The sequence below is a fragment of the Harmonia axyridis genome, chromosome 6 (genome assembly GCF_914767665.1).
Source record: "Harmonia axyridis chromosome 6, icHarAxyr1.1, whole genome shotgun sequence".
In the NCBI taxonomy this organism is placed as follows: Eukaryota; Metazoa; Arthropoda; class Insecta; order Coleoptera; family Coccinellidae; genus Harmonia; species Harmonia axyridis.
In genome coordinates, this window is record NC_059506.1 from 15,723,417 (window position 1) to 15,744,880 (window position 21,464).

Genomic DNA, 21,464 nt, shown 5'->3' on the forward strand with positions numbered 1-21,464 from the left:
GTCAAATGTGTTTACTCTTTATTCCAAGTAAAACATCCGTATAATAGAAAAATATGTACAATGGTAAATAAACTCAAAAGAGATATTCTAAATCTTGAAATTAAAATTGTCAATTGGAGGATCACCAGGTTGCGTAAGAGTATTGTTTACCATAGAAGTTCATTGAAGAATCGTGTGCCTGATGGATTAATTAGTGATTTTGCGATGAGACAGGAGAAATTTTTTCAGCGAACATTGAATTCTGTTAGGTCGGCCAATGTTCGTAAGTATCATTCTTTGTTTTCACTTGCTGATCGCCCCGATGTGGTGACACAGCCTAATTGGCTAGTTAACCTCACAAATGTTGAACTACCGTGGTTTGTATCAAAAATTTTATCTTTGGGGTCTAAGTTTTCTTTACCATATGAACTGAAAGATTTTCCATGGTTGGATCTTTTATCTGATATAGAGAATTATGTAAGAGTTCAGGAGACATTGGATACTGAGGGGAAGAACGGATTGAGAGCTACGTTATGTAATGTCGTTCTTAATTTTTATAATAAATTCAAGTCTATGGTCACCCCAGATCCTCTTAATAAATATTTATTGAAATTGTTTCAAAAGACTAAACGTTTTCTTAGTGTTAATCCATCTCTAATTGTTCTTAATTCTGATAAAGGTAAAAAGACTGTTGTTATGAATGATACTGACTATGATGTTAAGATGCGTGATTTATTGTCTGATTCCACCACTTATAGTGTCCTTAAATCTGATCCAACTATAAGAATTCAAACTGCCGCTAATTCTTTGATCGAAAACTTGAGGGTAGATGGTTATATTGCAGATAGTGAATCTAAAATAATGAAATGTTATAACGCTGTATCCCCCAAAATATATGGATTGGTTAAAATACACAAAATTAATAATCCACTTAGACCTGTTGTGTCATGTTGTGGTTCACCTGTATATAATGTGTCAAAATATTTATGCAATTTATTGTCAAATGTTAAACATACTTTCGTTTATTCCATCAGGAATTCTAGGGATCTTATTGATCGACTTTCACATATTAGTATTCCTGATGATTATGTTCTTGTAAGTGTTGATGTTGAGTCCCTATTTACAAATATACCTCAGGAATTAGTTGAGAAGATATTATCAGATAACTGGAGTGACTATGCAGATGTAATCCAAATTCCTCAAAATGTTGTCAAAAAAATTGTTAGTTTCATATTTGATAGTAGTTATTGTCAGTATAAGGAGAGGTTTTATAAGCAGATTAGAGGTTCAGCGATGGGCAATCCTGCCTCCCCCATCTTGGCGGAAATTATAATGAATAATTTGATCAAGTCTGTTATTTCGAAACTCAATATATATATACCGTTTGTATGGGTATATGTTGATGATATTATTATGTCCATACCTAAAGACAGTATTGATTTCGTTGTGAATGCCTTCAACAATTATCATAATGACTTGAATTTCACATATGAATTAGAAAATGATAAAAAAATTCCATTTTTGGATTTGTTATTGATCCGTCGTGATAATAAGATAATAACTGATTTGTACTCGAAGCCAGTTTCTTCTGAGCGATTGTTACATTTTAATTCTTTGCATTCACTCACACAAAAAATCGCTATAATAAAGAATGTAAAATATAAAATTCTAAACCTCTCTCATGAGTCATTCCATGAAAAAAATTTCCGTGATCAGGCAGCTCTGCTGGTCAAGAATGGTTATCCAAGTAATTTAATATATAAGATTTTTTATTCGTCTATTAGTGCAGGTGATTCTCGATCATCCAGTGATGTTGATCAAACGACACATTATAGTAAATTAGTCTATATACCGGGATGCTCTCAGCAATTGGCAAGAATAATGAGCAATCTCTCAAACAAAGTAGTTTTTTATAATAATAAAACTGTGGGAAAATTGTTCAGTCGACTAAAGGATGGCAATCCTTTGATGAGACACTCTAATTTAGTGTACAAAATAGATTGTTCAGATTGTGCTGGCAGTTACATAGGCCAAACAAAACAGTATATAGGGTCGAGGTTGAAACAACATGAGAGAGATTGCAAAAATCGTAGTGAAGCAACAGCATTATCACAGCATGCAAGAATTAATGACCACTCCTTTGATTTTAATAATGTAAAAATTTTAAATAAAGAAAAGAATTGGTTTAAACGAACATTCAAAGAAATGGTTTTTATCAAGAGAATAAAAGATTCTGTGAATACACGCACCGATATTGGTAGTTTGAGTTCGGTGTATTTTAACTTAATTAATAAGGTAAATGTAGATAGTTTTATCGCGCGGTAGTTCGTGTTTCCTTTTGAATCGAGTGTTAGTATGTCTCACACATTTTAATGCAGTCTGTCTTGCCTGATACATTAGTTTATACTTATACGTCTTATTTGATGTGGTTTTTTATGATATCCTGATAATGCCATTTTATTTTATGGACATTTATTTGATGATTTCGATGTATTCGAATGATTTATAACCGTTATTCATAGGGTGAGATCGCTTTTTATTGTAAACTTATTGTTTCCTTGGCCGACCTGGCGTTAATTGTTTCATGTTGTTTTGCTTTATATTTATATTCATTGTTATTTGTCATCTAGTTTATATTTCATATTTATTATTGTATAGCGACATCATTTTATGTATTTTTTATCTTTATTGCTACACCAATTGTATGATCCATGCCGTTGTTTATGAATTGGTTTTTGTTTTTAGCCTGATGAAGGAGCTAAATGCTCAGAAACGTTGCCATTGAATAAATTGTATACAACTGTTCCTTGTGACTGATATTCCTCACCATCGAATACAGAAGAAATTTCTTATATTGATATTAATTATTGTAATTATTTCGAAAAATGTGAAATGCAAATAAATTTCGAAGATGTGAAGAGAGCTACAGAAAATGATAAAGATCTCAGAAAAATATTATTATTTGTAAAAAAAGGTCGTTGGCCTTCGTCTTGTAACGATATCGAAGGTTACCAAGCTTTTCTGAAGAAACGCTTTGAACTAAGTGTTGAGTCTGAATGTATTTTATGGAATAATCGCTTAGTGATCCCTAGTATTTTACAAAATTCAATATTAAATAGGTTACATGAGACACATTTGGGAATAGCGAAGATGAAGAGTATCGCTAGGTCTTATTTTTGGTGGCCAAACATAGATCTGGATATTATAAATTTTCTAAATAATTGTGAAGCTTGTAAAATTAACAGTGATAGGCCCAACAAACATAAATTAGATACTTGGAAATGGCCCGATAAAGCTTGGGAACGCATTCATATCGATTTTTGCGGACCGTTTTTGGGAAATTTTTTTTTGGTAATTGTGGATGCTCATTCCAAATGGATCGAAGTTTTTATAATGTCCAAAATCACAGCATCAGAAACTATTAGAACCTTACGCTATACTTTCGCTCGTTTTGGATTACCAAAAATATTAGTGTGTGACAATGGTCCACAATTCGATTGTCATGAGTTTAAACAATTTTTATACAAAAATCGTATAAATTTGATATTTGCACCTCCATACCATCCGCAATCCAACGGAGAAGCAGAGTCATCAGTTAAAATTATAAAGAAAGCTTTATTGAAAAATTTGCATGAAAATGTTGATAAAGATTTGGATTTGGTTCTCTGTAATTTCTTATTTGACTATAGAAATTCTGCACACAGTACTACTGGCGTCAACCCTTCTGAACTACTTTTTAGGCATAAGGTCAATGACCGGTTCAGTTTGTTAATTCCTCCTATTTCGAATAATTTGAAAGAAAATGTTTCAAATTCTCAGTACAAACAAAAAATGTATTTTTCTGGAAAAAATTTTACAAAATTTACTGAGGAGGATGAAGTACTGGTATTGAATTATAAAAACAATAAGAGATACTGGATACAAGGTATGTATTGTTAAGGATAAAATTGGTAAAAATATGTATATAGTTTTCATACCTAAGTTGAATTTGTATTGGAGGAGACATGTAAATCAAATAAAACATTTTAACTGGAAAAAGTCCATGCCAGAAAATTTAGGTAATATTGTAAATAGTAAAAATTCAGTTTTGAATGGAAATGTAAATATTGAAAATTCAGAAGTTGAGAGAAATGTAAATAGAAATTGGCTAGGACAAACTGAAAATTTAGAATTAAGTGAACATGTAAATAATTATTCAGAGAATTGTGTAGATTTAGACTTAAGAAGTAATGATGTAAATAGTAATTCAGGAAATAGTTCAGCAAGTGTAAATAAAACTCCTGAACAGAGACCCAAACGGAATGTTAAACCCATTGAACGTTTTGGCTATTGACTATTTTTGATTTTGTATTAAAAATTCTTTAGGGGGAGAAATGTTATGGTATTGAGATTGTTATTTTTTGTAACACATGTTGTGATAATATTCACATGTAGCAGGAACATTCAGTTTCAAATTAAACGCTGAGATGAAATGTTATCATTTGATTTCCCTCTTCATTTATACGAAATAAATTATTAAAGATTACTTTGTTCTACAAGTTGAAGTAGTAACAATAATAATAATAGAGACGGTTATCCGACTTTTGCCTATACGCGTAGGATTTCTCCTCGCCGTCGGCTTCTCACTCCTCGCTAAGAGGAACATTCACTCAATCCCAGATATTTAAAATATCAGAAGGGCAGAGCTCGGTCGTGTCCGGTCGTTGTGGTCCCCCTGGTTCTCGTCGAGACGGTTATTATTATAATTATTATTAAAATGTATTTTCTTATATCTCGCGAACGGTGCCTGCTAATGTTAAAAAAGGGTGGACGAACGTGGACCTACGATGGACCAACGATCCCGAAATTTTCATCCAGAAATACGCATTTGGGGGTGCCAGCTTCACACAGCTACTGATATCCATGACTTGGGTGTCAGCAGTATGATTTTGTTTAAATTTTGTTGATTTGTTCATTTCATACAATCCTTCAAACAGCAGCAAACGAAAGAATTAATGTTTTATGTAACTTTTTCGAAATATGGTTCTTTTTTTATTTCTTCCGTGACAATATTTGATGTTATCAGCTGAGATTTTGAACTTTATAGCTTTCTGTTCACCTTTCTTCAATCTTAAAACTCCCAGCACCTATTGAGTGTTGTAACACGCTGCGCAGAATCTTATTTAGAATTATGCATGGTATCCCCGTGAAATTTTCTGGAAATAGAAATGAAATGAAAATAAAATATATATTTCGTTAGAAAGCAGGCACTAGTTTTGTTTTAGCAAATTTCAATTTTAAAAGGAAAAGAAGCAAATAGAGGAAAGTATTGAATTAAATATTTTTTTATTGCAATTGAACTCAAAATTTCAGTAGAAAATGGATTCATAAATTATGTTCTAAATGACCTCCACCGTTCCTTGTTCAAGCACGTGCCCTCTTTATTATTCATTTACTTAGTTGTTACTTTCCGCTTGTAATTTACTCTCAATCTTCTCTCTGCTCCATCTATTGTAACAGTGTTAGATCTGGACTTCTTGCTGGCCACGAAATATCTCCAAATTCAAAATCAAATTTGGTCAGCGTAGAAAAAATTGACAAAAAGTGAGAAATCTTTGGAAAATCAGAAGAACTCAAATATCCTGTAAATTGTTGATTTTAGGTTATTACTAAATAGGGAATCCAATCCCGCAAATGCTGGATCTTCCAAAAGTGGGATCCCTCAGAAGCAATTCTGTGGGATCAAAATTGCGGGATTTTTCATGCGGGATTTACGGGATTCAATATTAAAATTGTATGTTACTCAATAAAAACGCAGACGTCTTTTGAAACGTCCGAGGAAACAATGAACCACTCATAAGTTACGGTCGAAGATGCAACACTAGTAACTGCTGAAACTACAACTCGACATTGAGTAAAGAAATATTTAAAGATTTATTTTCTCGGATAAAAGAGCGCCGTTCATCAATGACAAGTATGGCACAGTATTTAGAAAACTCATCAGGCAAATATCTGAAATTTCTGAGATAACCGTCAATGACTACGAATGGCCAAGAAGATACTTTCGAAAGGTACTTCATAGCAAATCAACATTACGAAATTAAATCAAGAGAGACTGACAGGCTGCAAATAGAGTCGTCTTTGGACGACAAAACACAATCCCAAACCGAAGATGCTGATGAGGATTAGCTACCTTTATCTAATCTAGCAACGAGACGTGAACCATCGCCTTTGAATTTAGAAGAGGAATCGAATCATAGTATTCGTACTGAGCGGGTACCAGAAACAATGGATGTACGAATACGAACAACACTTGACAAGTTATTAAAACTGGAAATGACCCTTTCTGAAGGTAGACGGAATAGGTGTACGGGCTCGGGTACGGGTACCTACTTGGAGGCTGTTTGCAACTCCGACCATTTACTTAATTTCCATTACACATAAACGCTCAATTCTGAATAACAAATGATTTCTACTTAGTTGGAAAATTGTGAGACGGCACTTGTAACCAGATTTTTCGAATTTAACCGCGGCAACTTGACAGCTGTTGCTGTGAAATATACACTTACTACTATTGAATTATATATTCATTATTCAACTGCTTTTGAGCAATTAATAGTATCTATTAACAAACATCGTGGGTTATAATAACTCACTACTATAGCTCACTATAATAAATCGGAAAATATGGATCTATGCTTCTATACTTCTCTGATTTTATTCGATTGGTCGAAAGGGAACATTCCATTATTGTTATTGAGGGGATATCTATTGATATCTAATTATTGTGAATGTTTTGCTGAAAACGATTAATTCAGATAGTGAAGATGAAATATTATATAGGTATACATTTCCAAAAGACAAACAGCTAATGTTACCATACAGAATTACTTGTCGGAAAAATATATAAAGGAGTTTGTAGCAGTAAGGTCATTAAGTCGTCATTTACAGGGAATGTTTTTTGGTATATTTTAATGCATTTTTGTAGGCAACTATTAAGGGTTTTCAATATAGTTCTATGTCTGTACTCTGTACTGGATTCGAGCTAGCCGAAGCTAGTTCGATTGTGATTGGTGACACTAAGTTTCCATCTCTCTTGTAGTCGGGATCGAGCACATATGTTTATTTACCGTTCCTTCTGTATATATTCTAAGTCTGTATTTTTTTTCTTAGTATTTATGGATATAGTCGTAGATGAAGTATAGTATTCAACTTGCGGTAATGGTCATAACTCACTTGATGAATTACAAACTTCATCTGCGTGAGTTATGACCTACATTACCGCTCGTTGAATAATATACTATTATCCTATAGTATGTTTTTAATAGCATAAGACCTTTTTATGAGTATGTTTTATAAGTTGAGTACAAAGAGTATATATGTATATTGTTAACAATCCCGCATTCTTGCGGATTGATAATTGATAATTTTCATCCCGAGTATTTGCGGGATTGATATTTTGGTGCGGTATTGAAGTTCCTATCATTAAATATGGCTCAAACGACAGTAAAAGAGTCATACCAACACGTCCTCCCAGGTTCATGTCTAATTTGGAAACATCCTGTATATTGAATATGATACAACATCGAATATGTACGACATTGTTCTTGTTCCTAACTACGAATATGTTTCACTAACTTTCGAATTCGGAAGTTGCTATTTCCTCGGTGGCCTAATTTGAAACGTGTTGTGCATAAATATAGGATATGTTCCCCCTACAACCAAGAGATGAACAGTTGAAATTGAGGCCGAGGGTTTTTTATTATACCGAAAGATAATCTTATATTTTCGATATTTCTTAAGCAGAAATGCGGATAAAAAAAATCTAACATAATGCTAAAGTGACGAGACTGCATTTTTCAGAAACACTTACTCTGAGAATGTTAGTAAGCTGATACGCTTTTTGTGAACAGCTGACCTAAATTTCATGAATAATTGTCACTGATTTTAAAAACGATAAAAAGTGTTGAAAAAAAATCGAGAGAGGCGCTGAACTGTCTTCAGGAGCTTTTTTGCGCTTCTTATTTCATGGGCTCATTGACTTAATATTATTATTTATATAATATTCCTGTAAGAATCATGGATTTCAACGAGCCTGAGATATTTTTTCTATTGTCGCAGTAATTCCGGTGGCTCTCGTCATGCTATGTCTCCTGTGCACGCACATCTGCGTCACCACTTTGTCCGAGATGAGTCTTACTACCAAACATTTCGAGCTTCTGATGAATGAAATGAGCAAGATGACAGCCAGTTTAGAGCGTGTCAAGAGAAGGCAGGATGATCTCATGGCTCGTCTCGACCTGTGTACTGCCACTGTTGACAGTCACTCTGAAACTCTAAATTCCCATAAATCTGATATCGATACTTGAAGGCGCGAAATAGCTACCATAAAAGATAATTAAATTGCGGTCAGTGAGACCATCTCGTCTTTGTCGGACAAAATCAATTATATTGACTCGGGAACGTCTTCTACCAATGATTCGAGGGAAGTTATCGTTCCGGAGGTTATCGGTCGTGTAAAACGATCATTCAATCTAATTTTTTCTAACGTTCCTGAATCTGATGAAGATACTGCCACTGTCACCGTTTCGAAGATTTAGGATCTCATCAGCGCATCATCCAGTGGACTCTCATTTCTCTCTCTCACAATATTCGGCTTAGAATACACAAGCAATCCGTCGCTTTTATTGTATTTGGATTCATTATAAAAAATTTTGAACCCAGGTGTATTAAAAGTATTTCAGTTCTCTAATTCCCAGCATTCAGAGAGTACCAAAACATCTATGTTTTCGAAATTTAAATACTCCAAATAAACAATCAACTCATCATAATTTTTTAATTTTTACGAATACTTCTTAAGTTGAAATGAACTAAACTAAGTTGTCTATCCCCTTCAAGCCAGCTCTTGGCACTATTAACATCGTTACATATTTCAGTATGTACGTAATGTATTTCGATATCATATTGCTCGAATTCACAAATATTCTCATGATCCATCTTAAAATTAATGATTTTCCTCTATTACAAAAAAAAACAAAACAAACTAACCTATGTGAAAATGATAATGAAATAATTAGATCGGTTCTGTACAGATGAACCGATAAAAAATAAACATTATTGAACTGAACACAAAATGATATCCACGATTACCTAACCCAGATATGAATTAATGTGTCTTTCATATTATCACCCACTCCGATATTGATGAAACAATGAACATAATACGTACAGTTTTGAATCAGATAATGTTATCAACTGTATTAATTTCTGTTTTTACATTGTTCATGTTCTGGCTCCACACATTCCTGAAACCATATTTTTCAGAGGCCTTATTATTTAAATCCAGTTTATATTTTGTGAAATCTTCGTTGACGTGTATTTTAGTGCCTTTAAGTTTTCTGCGATTTTTCATTATCTCAACTTTGTTTACGTGAGTTTCTAATTTTATAAATAGTTGTCTGGGCTTTCCATTAGATTTCGTCTTCCCGATCCTGAAACATTCCTTAGGGGTTATCTGATGTATTTCGCTCAACTGATCCCTTGTGAACGGCATTATTATTCATTAAATATCTTACTGTACGCTTAAAATACGCTTCAATTAAATACTATCGGAGCGGCTGCAACACGTCTACACGCTTCGACTCATGAGATGTGAATAATGTGAATAATAAGATGAAACAAGCACAATTTTTTCCCTTTATATGTGCTAAGACATCTACACAACGAACATTTCATGTTTCTATAAAATTCTTTCAAAATTTATTACTAATTACTAGACATTTACAATATCCATGACATAGCCCGGATTCGAACCCGGTACCTTCGGCACCACACTCGACTCTTCAGTCCACCATGCTACCGAGGTAGTCAAAATTCAACTTAACACCTGTCAATTCTATGGTCAAGCGTCATTTGGGTTGCTGAAAGTAAGGTTATAACTCCTTTTATTCGAACATTCTGCCAGTTAACACAGTGGTCAAATATTATAAGTAAATTGTACGTGAAGCCTCATTTTGGGTTTCTGAAACGCATTTCAACCCAGATACACCTACCGTACGTTAAAACAAAGACATCTCAAAAGTCGAAAAATATGTACCTTGCACTACTTATTCATAAATGGCGACAGTTTTACTACTTTTGTGAATTAACTGGCATATCTATTTGTTTTGTTTATTTTCATCTGTATCAGTTAATCCAGATATACCCAGAATTTGAATCAGTGATTTTAATATTGTGGAAAACACGGATGACAAGAAGTAAGTATTTTTCAGGATAAGAGTTTCCTCTTTTTTGAATCATTACTGAAAATTGTTCAAAATATAAAGTAGTTTTCATATGTAAACTTATTTCGTCAAAGATTTCTTGTTTTTTGTTCAATGCATAACCGTTAAATTTAATGTTTGTTATTACAGACAGCAGCTATTGGGAGAAATCCTTAACTAAACGTTGCACTTCATCCGAAAGAATGTTTTATCCAATATCATTGAAGAGAATAAAATGTTGTATCACCTAAATATTGCATGGATAATAAAAAAAAATAGATTTCGCTTAGTAGTTCCATTTTCTATTGTCTGTAATAATATACAACATTTTTTTCAATATGAAGCAAAAAATCAAAAACTTCCTTAAAAAAGCAACAAAAAGTTTTATTTATATCTGGGTTAATTTTTCTTTTCAAGTTTAAAGCCCCTGAAAATATAGATGAGTCAATATTACACGGTACATCATTTCAGAAACCCAAATAGATTTGATGCCGCTGTTTAGTTGAATGTTGTATTAGTTGAACAAAGATTTGATCAGTCTTCCATAAACTAGGGGTCAAACTTAAAATTTCACTCACCAACTACGTAAAGATACCCAAATTGAGTTTTGGCACTGGCTGTATTTATTTGGCACATGTATCTTCCTTTATCCTCTTCTTGTACGTTGGAGATATGTAAAAACCATGTCCTGTGTTTATCATGAGTGACACTTATTCTTGGATTCCTTGTGATTACATGATTGTGAACTGTCAAAATTGCTGACTGTTCATAATGCATCCATGCGACCTGTAACACAAAGATATTAGATCAGAAGACAAATGTCTTTTTTAGTAATTGGAGAAATTGCAGTTACAGTTTTAAACAATCATATACTTAAGAGAAATCCGATAGATGGCGCCAGTCATATACTTGAGAGAAATCTCTTAGATGGCGCCAGCGTCGGTTTTCTTTCATATATTTGATTTAATTTAATTTCTAGTTTATAAGCTTTATTATAATTTCTTCCTCTGAAGAGATTTTCTAATGTAAATATCATAATTTGTATTTATTGGTATAATTTTAGATAAGTTTTCTTCATTGTTTATATTCATGAATTCTATGCGTAACATTCTATGGTTGAAGTCCATGTTTTGGACGCATGAGAAGTTCTAACCCTCCTTCTCGTTAACTTTTCTCTCGTTCTGTTCAATCTGTTCCTTTCATGTGTCAGTTGTAAAACAACACAACCTACTCGGGGTAATGTTTGTATAAGTGTTCAAATAAACCGCTTAACCAGTGCAAGACTTATTATTTTATTCAGTCCATTAAATCGAAGAAAATATTTCTATGGTCCTTCGAATCGTATATTTCCATGCTCCTTAGTGAAGAATATTCACATGGTCCTACGTGTACCGCATTCTGGTTAGTGTGAAATCATTACTTCGAAAGACTGAGGATCTTTCTGTTTTTGTTTTAAAGAAGACATCATTGGAAACCAAGAAAAAGCCAGAGGAATCAAGTCCATCTTTGAAGTTGAAGTTAAGTTAAGTTAAGTTATTTGCACAAGAAAACTTTTTGACCTTTCTGTTCTCAAGCGTTGGAAACCAAGAAAGTGCTTGGAAGTCTCCAGAAGAATACTGTTTTCGTGTGTGAGAAGAAGCCGTTGGAAAATGGCAAAGGAATCCATTTGTTGAGGATCCTTTGTTATACCTGCCAATACTATTTGAGTCAACAATTTTAACTTATTTAGTTTTATTTCGTTATTGTGCCTGTGTGCTTTGGTATCTAAAAAAGGTACTGCTTGTTCGCTATTTTCCATTTCGATAGTGAATTGTAGCACTACCCGAATCGAATATAACCAAATATAGAGAAAGATGTGCTCGCTATACATGCACATAATATGGACCACGGTGTAGATTTTGAAGGTGTAAAAGTTTTAAAAACTGAGAGAAATTATCAAAAGAGACTTATCCATGAAATGATTGAGATAAATAAAAATGAAAAAGTAATGAATAATAAAACTGATACGAAAAATTTAAGTTCCATATACAGTTATCTATTGGAAATATAAAAACTATGAATGAAAAATCAAAGAATAAAACACGTTGAATATAAATCACAGAGGACTGAAACATAACCTGTGAATTCCATAAACAAACAATGTTGATATAAAATTATTTCAATATGTATAAGTATGATCTGGCTAATTTCTGTTCACTGTACCTGTGATGTATTAATTATTAATTGTTTTTTATGACGAATGTTTCGAACATGATGCTAGTTCATTTGAAAATCTCACATTCAGTAAGTTCCATGTGAAAATGTTTTTAAACTAAAAAATAATTGTACTTTTCCGTAGAAGCCCTGACGAAGCATTAAATAAATGAAAGCGAAAGTTTGGCATATAATGAAAAGTCCACTTTCTTGTTCCTTCAAAAAATCGAGGTCGATATACCCTTATAAACTGATTCTACCATATACCTAAGACTCTAAATTTGCTACTATATATATATATATTTTTTTTTTTTATATATATATATATTTTGATCATGTTATTTACCTGCTTTTCAATAAACAATATTATTTTATATATATATATATATATATATATATATATATATATATATATATATATATATATATATATATATATATATATTTTTTTTTTTGCCTTCACACTTTCGTGGTGGTTATCCGTACAACTCGGGTGTCAAAACACCAAGAGTTGTCTAGTACAGCTATATATATATATATATATATATATATATATATATATATATATATATATATATATAGCTGTACTAGACAACTCTTGGTGTTCTGACACCCGAGTTGTACGGATAACCACCACGAAAGTGTGAAGGCAAAAAAAAAAATATATATATATATATATATATATATATATATATATATATATATATATATATATATATATATATATATATATATAAAATAATATTGTGTGATTCTTCCAGGTTGTGGCAGATCTTGGAGGGGTTGCTTCCACCAGAGATGCTAAGTCGTTTTGAAACTTACCAGTCCAGAAGGTACAGAAGAGAATTTGCTGCTATCAGGGAGAGAAATCTGATGAAGGTGAAAGCTCTATCAGATGAACTTCTAAAGAAAGTAGAACCACAGGAAAGGTGGATTAAGGATGTTAGTACTGTTATTGTACCAGATAGAATATTGAAATTTCTAGCACTGGGCCCCAAATTCGGCATTGATATTCCTTTAAGGGAGGTTTCCATGTCGAGGCTGTTGTCAGATGTGGAGGGCATTATTGACCTTAATGATAGACTGTCAGATGAGGGAAAGAACATCAAACGTTCCCAAGCTGTTAATATTATCACAAACTACATCAAACCTGGAAAAAGGACTAATAATGTTTTCCAGAGAGAATTTTACCACTGTAAGAGATACCTAAGTGAACATCAAGAATTGCTTGTGTTACGGGCTGATAAAGGCAATGTTACGGTTTTGATGGATAAAGATCAGTACATAGAGCTCTCCAACAAAATTTTACTTAATGAACAATATTACCAACTTCTTACTAACAGAGATCCAACCGTTACAATACAAGGTAAATGTAATGCATTGATTAAACGATGGGTCAGTGAGGGCCACATAACACAAATACAAGGTAAATCACTGTACATTTACAATTCAGTTCCAGCTAGATTCTACGGTTTACCAAAAATCCACAAACCCATTCTTGCCTTGAGACCAATAATATCATCTGTTAACACCCCCACATCCAAACTGTCAGTTTTTGTTTCAGACATCCTGTCTAAATATCTTTCTTCTACCAGAAGTAGATATTTTATTGAAGATTCCTTTGCTTTTGCCCAGTATGTGAATGATTTCCAGTTACCTGTTGATTATGTCCTGATCAGCCTGGACGTTGTATCTCTTTTCACCAACATTCCTGTGGAGTTGGCAGTTTCAGCTGTTGAGAACAAGTGGGATACTATCAGAAACCACACAAGTCTACCAAAAGAAGAATTCATCCATGCCATCAAGTTCCTGTTTTCTTCAAACTATTTTCTTTTTAATGGTAGGTTCTTCAAGCAGGTGCTCGGTTCCCCTATGGGTTCCAACTTCAGTCCATCCATTGCTGAATTAGTAATGGATTTCCTTCTGGACGGCATTCTTGTTAGTATTCCTTTCCACATTCCTTTCACCAAGAAATATGTTGATGATCTAATATGTGCTGTACCTAAAGACCAGATTGCTTTCGTTCTAGACAGGTTTAACAGTGAACATGAAAGTATACAGTTTACTTTGGAGGAAGAAACAGCGAATGGAGTCCCATTCCTGGATACAAGGGTGATTCGAACACTGGAAAATAGGCTGATTCTGGATTGGTACCGAAAACCAACAAGTTCAGGGAGATACATACACTATTTTTCTAATCATTCACATGGACAAAAGGTAAACATGATTTTAGGATTGAAGAATCGCATAGAAAAGGTTGCCCATCCAAGTCTAAGGCGGCAGAATCTGAGGTTGTTGATGCAGTTGATGCTAGAGAATGGATACCCAAAAAGGTTATTGTCCAGGTTGATTTATAATACCACTCCTTCGACACGGCCAACAAATGGAGAGAGGAGCGCATCCACCACTGTGGACACTGAGAACACGGGTAGAATTCTTTACTTGTCTATTCCCCTAATTAATGGTATGACAAACGCATTAATTAACCTCTTAAAGACCACAGAAATTATGTTGATTCAGAAATCTTATTTTAAAATTGACAGATTATACAGTCGAGTGAAAGATAGGATGACTGTTGATAACATGAGTGGTGTGGTATATTGTATTCCTTGTTCAATATGCAGTGAGGTGTACATTGGTCAGACGTCTCAGCTTCTGAAGAGAAGGATTGCTCAACACAAAAGCGACATCAAGAATTCAAGTAAGATTTGTGCCCTAGCAGACCATACCCGGGACAAAGATCATCCAATGAATTATGATTCCACCAAAATCCTAGAAATTGAAGTTAGTGGAAGAAAAAGATGTTTCTTAGAGATGTATCATATTAAACGCCAAACCTGTTCGATGAACTACAGAAGGGATGTAAATAATATCAGCTCCATCTATTCTTATTTGATTCATTATGACCAGTTCGGTGGGAGAGAATTGGGTGGATGACATACAGAAGGAATTTCAACAAGTTCAGCAGTCGTAGGGATAACGTGAAAATGAATTCTGTGTTCTAGGCCATTTCTGTGAGAGGGGATTGGTTTCGGTTCATGGAATCTTTCAAAAAAATCGCATTTGTTCTGAGTTCGGTGAGAGTGAATTACTGCGACCAATGTGATTTAATGCTACTCTATGTTTCATCTGTCATGTGCGTGTATTCTGTGGCAAGTCTGGTTGACAACATTTTTGACAACCTCTCATTTTGTTGATTATTCTGTTTACCTATTTACTTATTATAAATGATTTCTACTCCTTCACTAACGAAGTATCAGATCTTTTTTCGCTGAAGTTGTTGATGTTCTTGTTAGTTGCTTTCTTGAGAGCTATTGATTTGTGTTCAAATAAGATCTTTACAACTCTGTATTTCGGTATGTACTATTTTTACATGATTTGTGATTGCCTTATTTTGACTGTTTTCTATTGCTATTGTAGAGTCCTGAAGAAGGTCCCCATCGGGATCGAAACGTCGACTAAATGAAATAAAGAAGAGTGACATTATAACACTTATCAATTTTCCCACACCCCTTATCTAACTTATATATATATATATATATATATATATATATATATATATATATATATATATATATATATATATATATATATATATATATATATATATATATATATATTTTCCCACACCCCTTATCTAACTTATATATATATATATATATATATATATATATATATATATATATATATATATATATATATATATATATATATATATATATATATATATATATAAGTTAGATAAGGGGTGTGGGAAAATTGATAAGTGTTATAATGTCACTCTTCTTTATTTCATTTAGTCGACGTTTCGATCCCGATGGGGACCTTCTTCAGGACTCTACAATAGCAATAGAAAACAGTCAAAATAAGGCAATATATATATATATATATATATATATATATATATATATATATATATATATATATATATATAGCTGTACTGGACAACTCTTGGACAACCCAAGAACCTTTTAAAGAAATTGATACACAATTCATCGAATTCTGGACAGCCACAGAATAACGATGAAATCGCATCCACCAATTTAGATCAGAGAAATATATTTACTTCCATTCCACTGATTAATGTAATGACAAAATCCTTAATAAACTTATTAAAAACTGATAACATCAAAGTGATACCTAGAACTGAATTTAAATTAAAGAGACTTTATAGTAATTTGAAAGATAGGATAGAAACTGATAAGAAAAGCTGTGTTGTATACAGAATACCCTGTCAAAATTGTGATGAGGTGTATATCGGACAAACATCCCAACAACTTAAAAGAAGAATAACCCAACATATTAGCGACATTAAGAATCCTAGAAAGATATGTGCACTGGCAGAACATGTAAGATCAGTTGACCATCGAATGGACTATGATTCGGTGACAGTCTTGGAGTGCGAGGAGAATATGAGAAAAAGATGTTTCCTGGAGATGATTCACATTAAGCGACATGAAAATTCCATGAACTACAGAAAGGATATAGAGAATATTAGCAACATTTATTCATATCTGATACATTCAAACCAACTTAGTGAGAGTGAGTTGTTGATCTCAAGTTCTATGTTCTCCAATGTCAGTTGAAGATCTATGATATTCTATGAACCCGACCTAACCCCTTTCGTTTTTTACGCAGTTGTCAGATGGATGAAGAAAGTTTTTTAAAAAGAAGTTTTCAAGAGAATAAGGAAGTGTGTGATAAAAAAAAGACGTTATTGTATTAGAGACTATTTTGTGTTCAAGATAATTAATAATTTTTCCTCCAAATCTGTATAAGATTCAGTGCAACTTAAGATCTGGTAACTCTTCGCATTTCGGTGCGTTTTAACATGTTGTCTTTTCTGCAATGTTTGTGTTATATTTGTATGTTGTTTGTTTTATAGAAGTCCTGAAGAAGATCCCAACCAAGGATCGAAACGTCGACTGATGAAATAAAGAGGTTAGTAACAATTGAAGTTTTCCAACACCCCTTAAACCATTGTTTATTAATTACTTTAGGAAATTATCACATTTTGTATATTAGCATGGGGTTTTATGCTGAAATCCGTGTACGGTATGGAAGGGAAATGTCATCGACCTTAAAATCATGGTCATCTAATAACATCAAGTTGGCAGCATTGCGGAATCGCAGAGTGTTCCTGTTGGAGTGTAAAAGGCTTGGTTTACATCCTAAACACATGACCAATAACTTCTGTCAATTATATGGATCTGTGACAGACGAGGTGTCGTCCAGACAAGCAGTGAACATGGAGAACAAGGTACTTAACATGTTCTTAAAATTTGAAATTACAGTAACAATAACAAAAATGAAAAGAATAGAAAGAGAAGTTGAACGACTGAAACTACTCATTCAGCATGCACTTCCTGAGGATATTACTAACCATTTTTGCTCTTATCAGAACAACAAGTACAATAGACAATTTGCATTGACGAAACAGAAAAATCTGGATAAGGTGAGAGCTTTGACAGATGCACAATTGGGAAAAGTCAGATCACAAGAAAGGTGGGTTAAAAATATAAGTGGAACAAATATCCCTGATAGAGTTCTAAAATTCTTGTCGCTGGGTCCTAAATTCAGCATTGACATTCCTATGAAAGAAATCTCTATTCCGAAACTTTTATCTGATGTTGAGAATGTTATCAACCTCAATGACTCCTTATCTCCTGATGCCAAGAACATAAAACGCGCCATGGCCACCAACATTATAACTAATAATATCAAACCTAATAAAGTTGTCAGAAATGTAGTACAGAGAGAATTTTATAATTGTAAAAGATATCTCAAAGAACATCCAGACTTACAGGTATTACAATCAGACAAAGGAAACGTAACAGTTATTATGGACAAGTCACAATACATAGAACTATCTAATGGAATTCTCAATGATCTTGACTATTACAGAAGACTACCTAGAGACCCAACAACTACTATACAAACTAAAGGTAACACAATGATTAAAAAATTGGTAACAAGTGGTCATATTTCCCAAATACAAGGAAAATCCTTGTACAGTTATAACTCCATTCCTGCAAGATTTTATGGACTACCTAAAGTCCATAAACCTGTTCTCTCCCTCAGACCCATCATCTCCTCTTTGAATACACCAACATCTAAGATATCAGGTTATATATCTGAAATAATTTCAAGTTATTTAAGTGTTTCTAGAGGCAGATATTACGTAGAAGATTCTTTCTCTTTTTCCACCTTCATTAGTGAATTCCAACTGCCAGAAGATTATGTCCTCATCAGCCTTGATGTAGTATCCCTCTTTACCAATATTTCATTAGAATTAGCTCTGTCTGCGATACAACACAGATGGGAATCAATCAGTAGCCACACCACAATACCAAAGGAAGACTTCATCAACATCATCAGATTTCTTTTCAACTCAAACTATTTCATCTTCCAAGGTAATTTTTACAACCAAATACTAGGTTCCCCAATGGGGTCTAAATTCAGCCCTTCCATTGCAGAGATAGTGATGAATTTCCTCCTAGATGGCATCCTAACAGATATCCCCTTTGAGATGCCTTTTATTAAAAAATATGTAGATGACATCATTTGTGCAGTTCCCAGTGATAAGACATCTTACACTCTTGAAAGGTTCAACAGACAGAGTGAGTCTATAAAATTTACCATAGAATTAGAAAATAACAATAGTGTGCCCTTCCTAGATACCCTAGTCATTAGAAGACCTGACAATACACTGATTCTTGATTGGTATAGAAAGCCCTCTAGCTCAGGTAGATACTTGCATTATTTTTCCAACCACCCTCAGAGACAAAAAATCAATATGGTTACAGGATTGAAGAATCGTATACAAAGAATATCACACCCCACTCTGAAGGAGAAGAATATGAAACTATTATATCAGTTGATGCTTGAGAATGGTTACCCCAAGAACCTTTTAAAGAAATTGATACACAATTCATCGAATTCTGGACAGCCACAGAATAACGATGAAATCGCATCCACCAATTTAGATCAGAGAAATATATTTACTTCCATTCCACTGATTAATGTAATGACAAAATCCTTAATAAACTTATTAAAAACTGATAACATCAAAGTGATACCTAGAACTGAATTTAAATTAAAGAGACTCTATAGTAATTTGAAAGATAGGATAGAAACTGATAAGAAAAGCTGTGTTGTATACAGAATACCCTGTCAAAATTGTGATGAGGTGTATATCGGACAAACATCCCAACAACTTAAAAGAAGAATAACCCAACATATTAGCGACATTAAGAATCCTAGAAAGATATGTGCACTGGCAGAACATGTAAGATCAGTTGACCATCGAATGGACTATGATTCGGTGACAGTCTTGGAGTGCGAGGAGAATATGAGAAAAAGATGTTTCCTGGAGATGATTCACATTAAGCGACATGAAAATTCCATGAACTACAGAAAGGATATAGAGAATATTAGCAACATTTATTCATATCTGATACATTCAAACCAACTTAGTGAGAGTGAGTTGTTGATCTCAAGTTCTATGTTCTCCAATGTCAGTTGAAGATCTATGATATTCTATGAACCCGACCTAACCCCTTTCGTTTTTTACGCAGTTGTCAGATGGATGAAGAAAGTTTTTTAAAAAGAAGTTTTCAAGAGAATAAGGAAGTGTGTGATAAAAAAAAGACGTTATTGTATTAGAGACTATTTTGTGTTCAAGATAATTAATAATTTTTCCTCCAAATCTGTATAAGATTCAGTGCAACTTAAGATCTGGTAACTCTTCGCATTTCGGTGCGTTTTAACATGTTGTCTTTTCTGCAATGTTTGTGTTATATTTGTATGTTGTTTGTTTTATAGAAGTCCTGAAGAAGATCCCAACCAAGGATCGAAACGTCGACTGATGAAATAAAGAAGTTAGTAACAATTGAAGTTTTCCAACACCCCTTAAACCATTGTTTATTGTTTATATATATATATATATATATATATATATATATATATATTTATCCAACAGACGTATTCAGTCCCGTTATACTTGGCAGGCTACCTCAGACCCATGTGATCCGAGTGTTTTCTTGGAGTGTATATGTGAAAAATCAGCTGTTTGAAAATATAACTCCTTAGGCATCCATAGAGGGGAAATTTTTTTTTCATTCAAGAAAGTTATATATTCAGTTCTCTTTTTGAGACCCGTCACGTTCTGCCGACTTTTCATTCCCACATATACTCGACTGACATGTACAGCCCACCTTGTCGATCCCAGCGGTGTTGTCAGATCACAGGGTCTTATCGCGTCTATTCGATATACCATATTGTTATAATTGTATAAGTGGCGTTGAGAACTGAACAAATGAAGATAATAATGCATTTTTCGCATGGTTCAGCTATTTCATGAAATATGTTTATTGAATAATCTCATCTGTTACTTTGAATGAATGAAAATTTGTTAGAATGTCTGTAATTTTCGAATATCGAGTAGAAATGATCTCAAACGATTGTAATTGAATTCAGAAAATATCGATATCTCACAATATATCCGCCAATCACGATTATATTATGTCTGAATCTGGAGTTAGTTGATGAAATAAGTTATCTGAAATTTTGGTTATGAGTTCTTGTGTTTGATGAGAGCACAGCGGAACTTTTGTGAGATGAGTTGTATCTGATCGATCATTTTTTGACTGAGTACATAAAAAGCAGGACGAACAATCAAATGGTGTGGAATTTATAGCGAGAAACCATCAAGGATGGCAAAATAGATATTATGATTTTGTTAATTTATAATACGTTTAATACTAATACTTCTTAGTTACAACTGAATTGAATACGATAAACATTCTTAGAATTTGTCTAAGAACTGAAATCATCTGGAAAAATTAGGATGTGTGAGTAAAATAGATATTGTGATCGGGTACTCACTTGATTAAAAAACTCATTGAAAATATAATTAATACTTTTCAGTCTCAATGAAATATTTTCAATAACAATCTATTTTGCTGGAATTCTATATATACTAGGATTTAAATTCTAACTTAGTCATCATTCTGGAAACTTGATGAATGCGTGGAAATAAATTCCATACAT

General features: G+C 33.2%; 1 protein-coding gene across 3 annotated transcripts in view; it reads right to left on the bottom strand.

The window, feature by feature from the left end:
• The window catches only part of LOC123682000 (neurotrimin-like), a 910,163-nt gene that overhangs the window by 445,353 nt on the left and 443,346 nt on the right, over nucleotides 1–21,464 (bottom strand). For all 3 annotated transcript variants that reach the window (XM_045620378.1, XM_045620380.1, XM_045620379.1), the window contains one exon: nucleotides 10,799–11,006. In XM_045620378.1, the coding sequence (XP_045476334.1) occupies nucleotides 10,799–11,006 (208 nt within the window). The remainder of the gene's footprint in view (nucleotides 1–10,798; nucleotides 11,007–21,464) is intronic.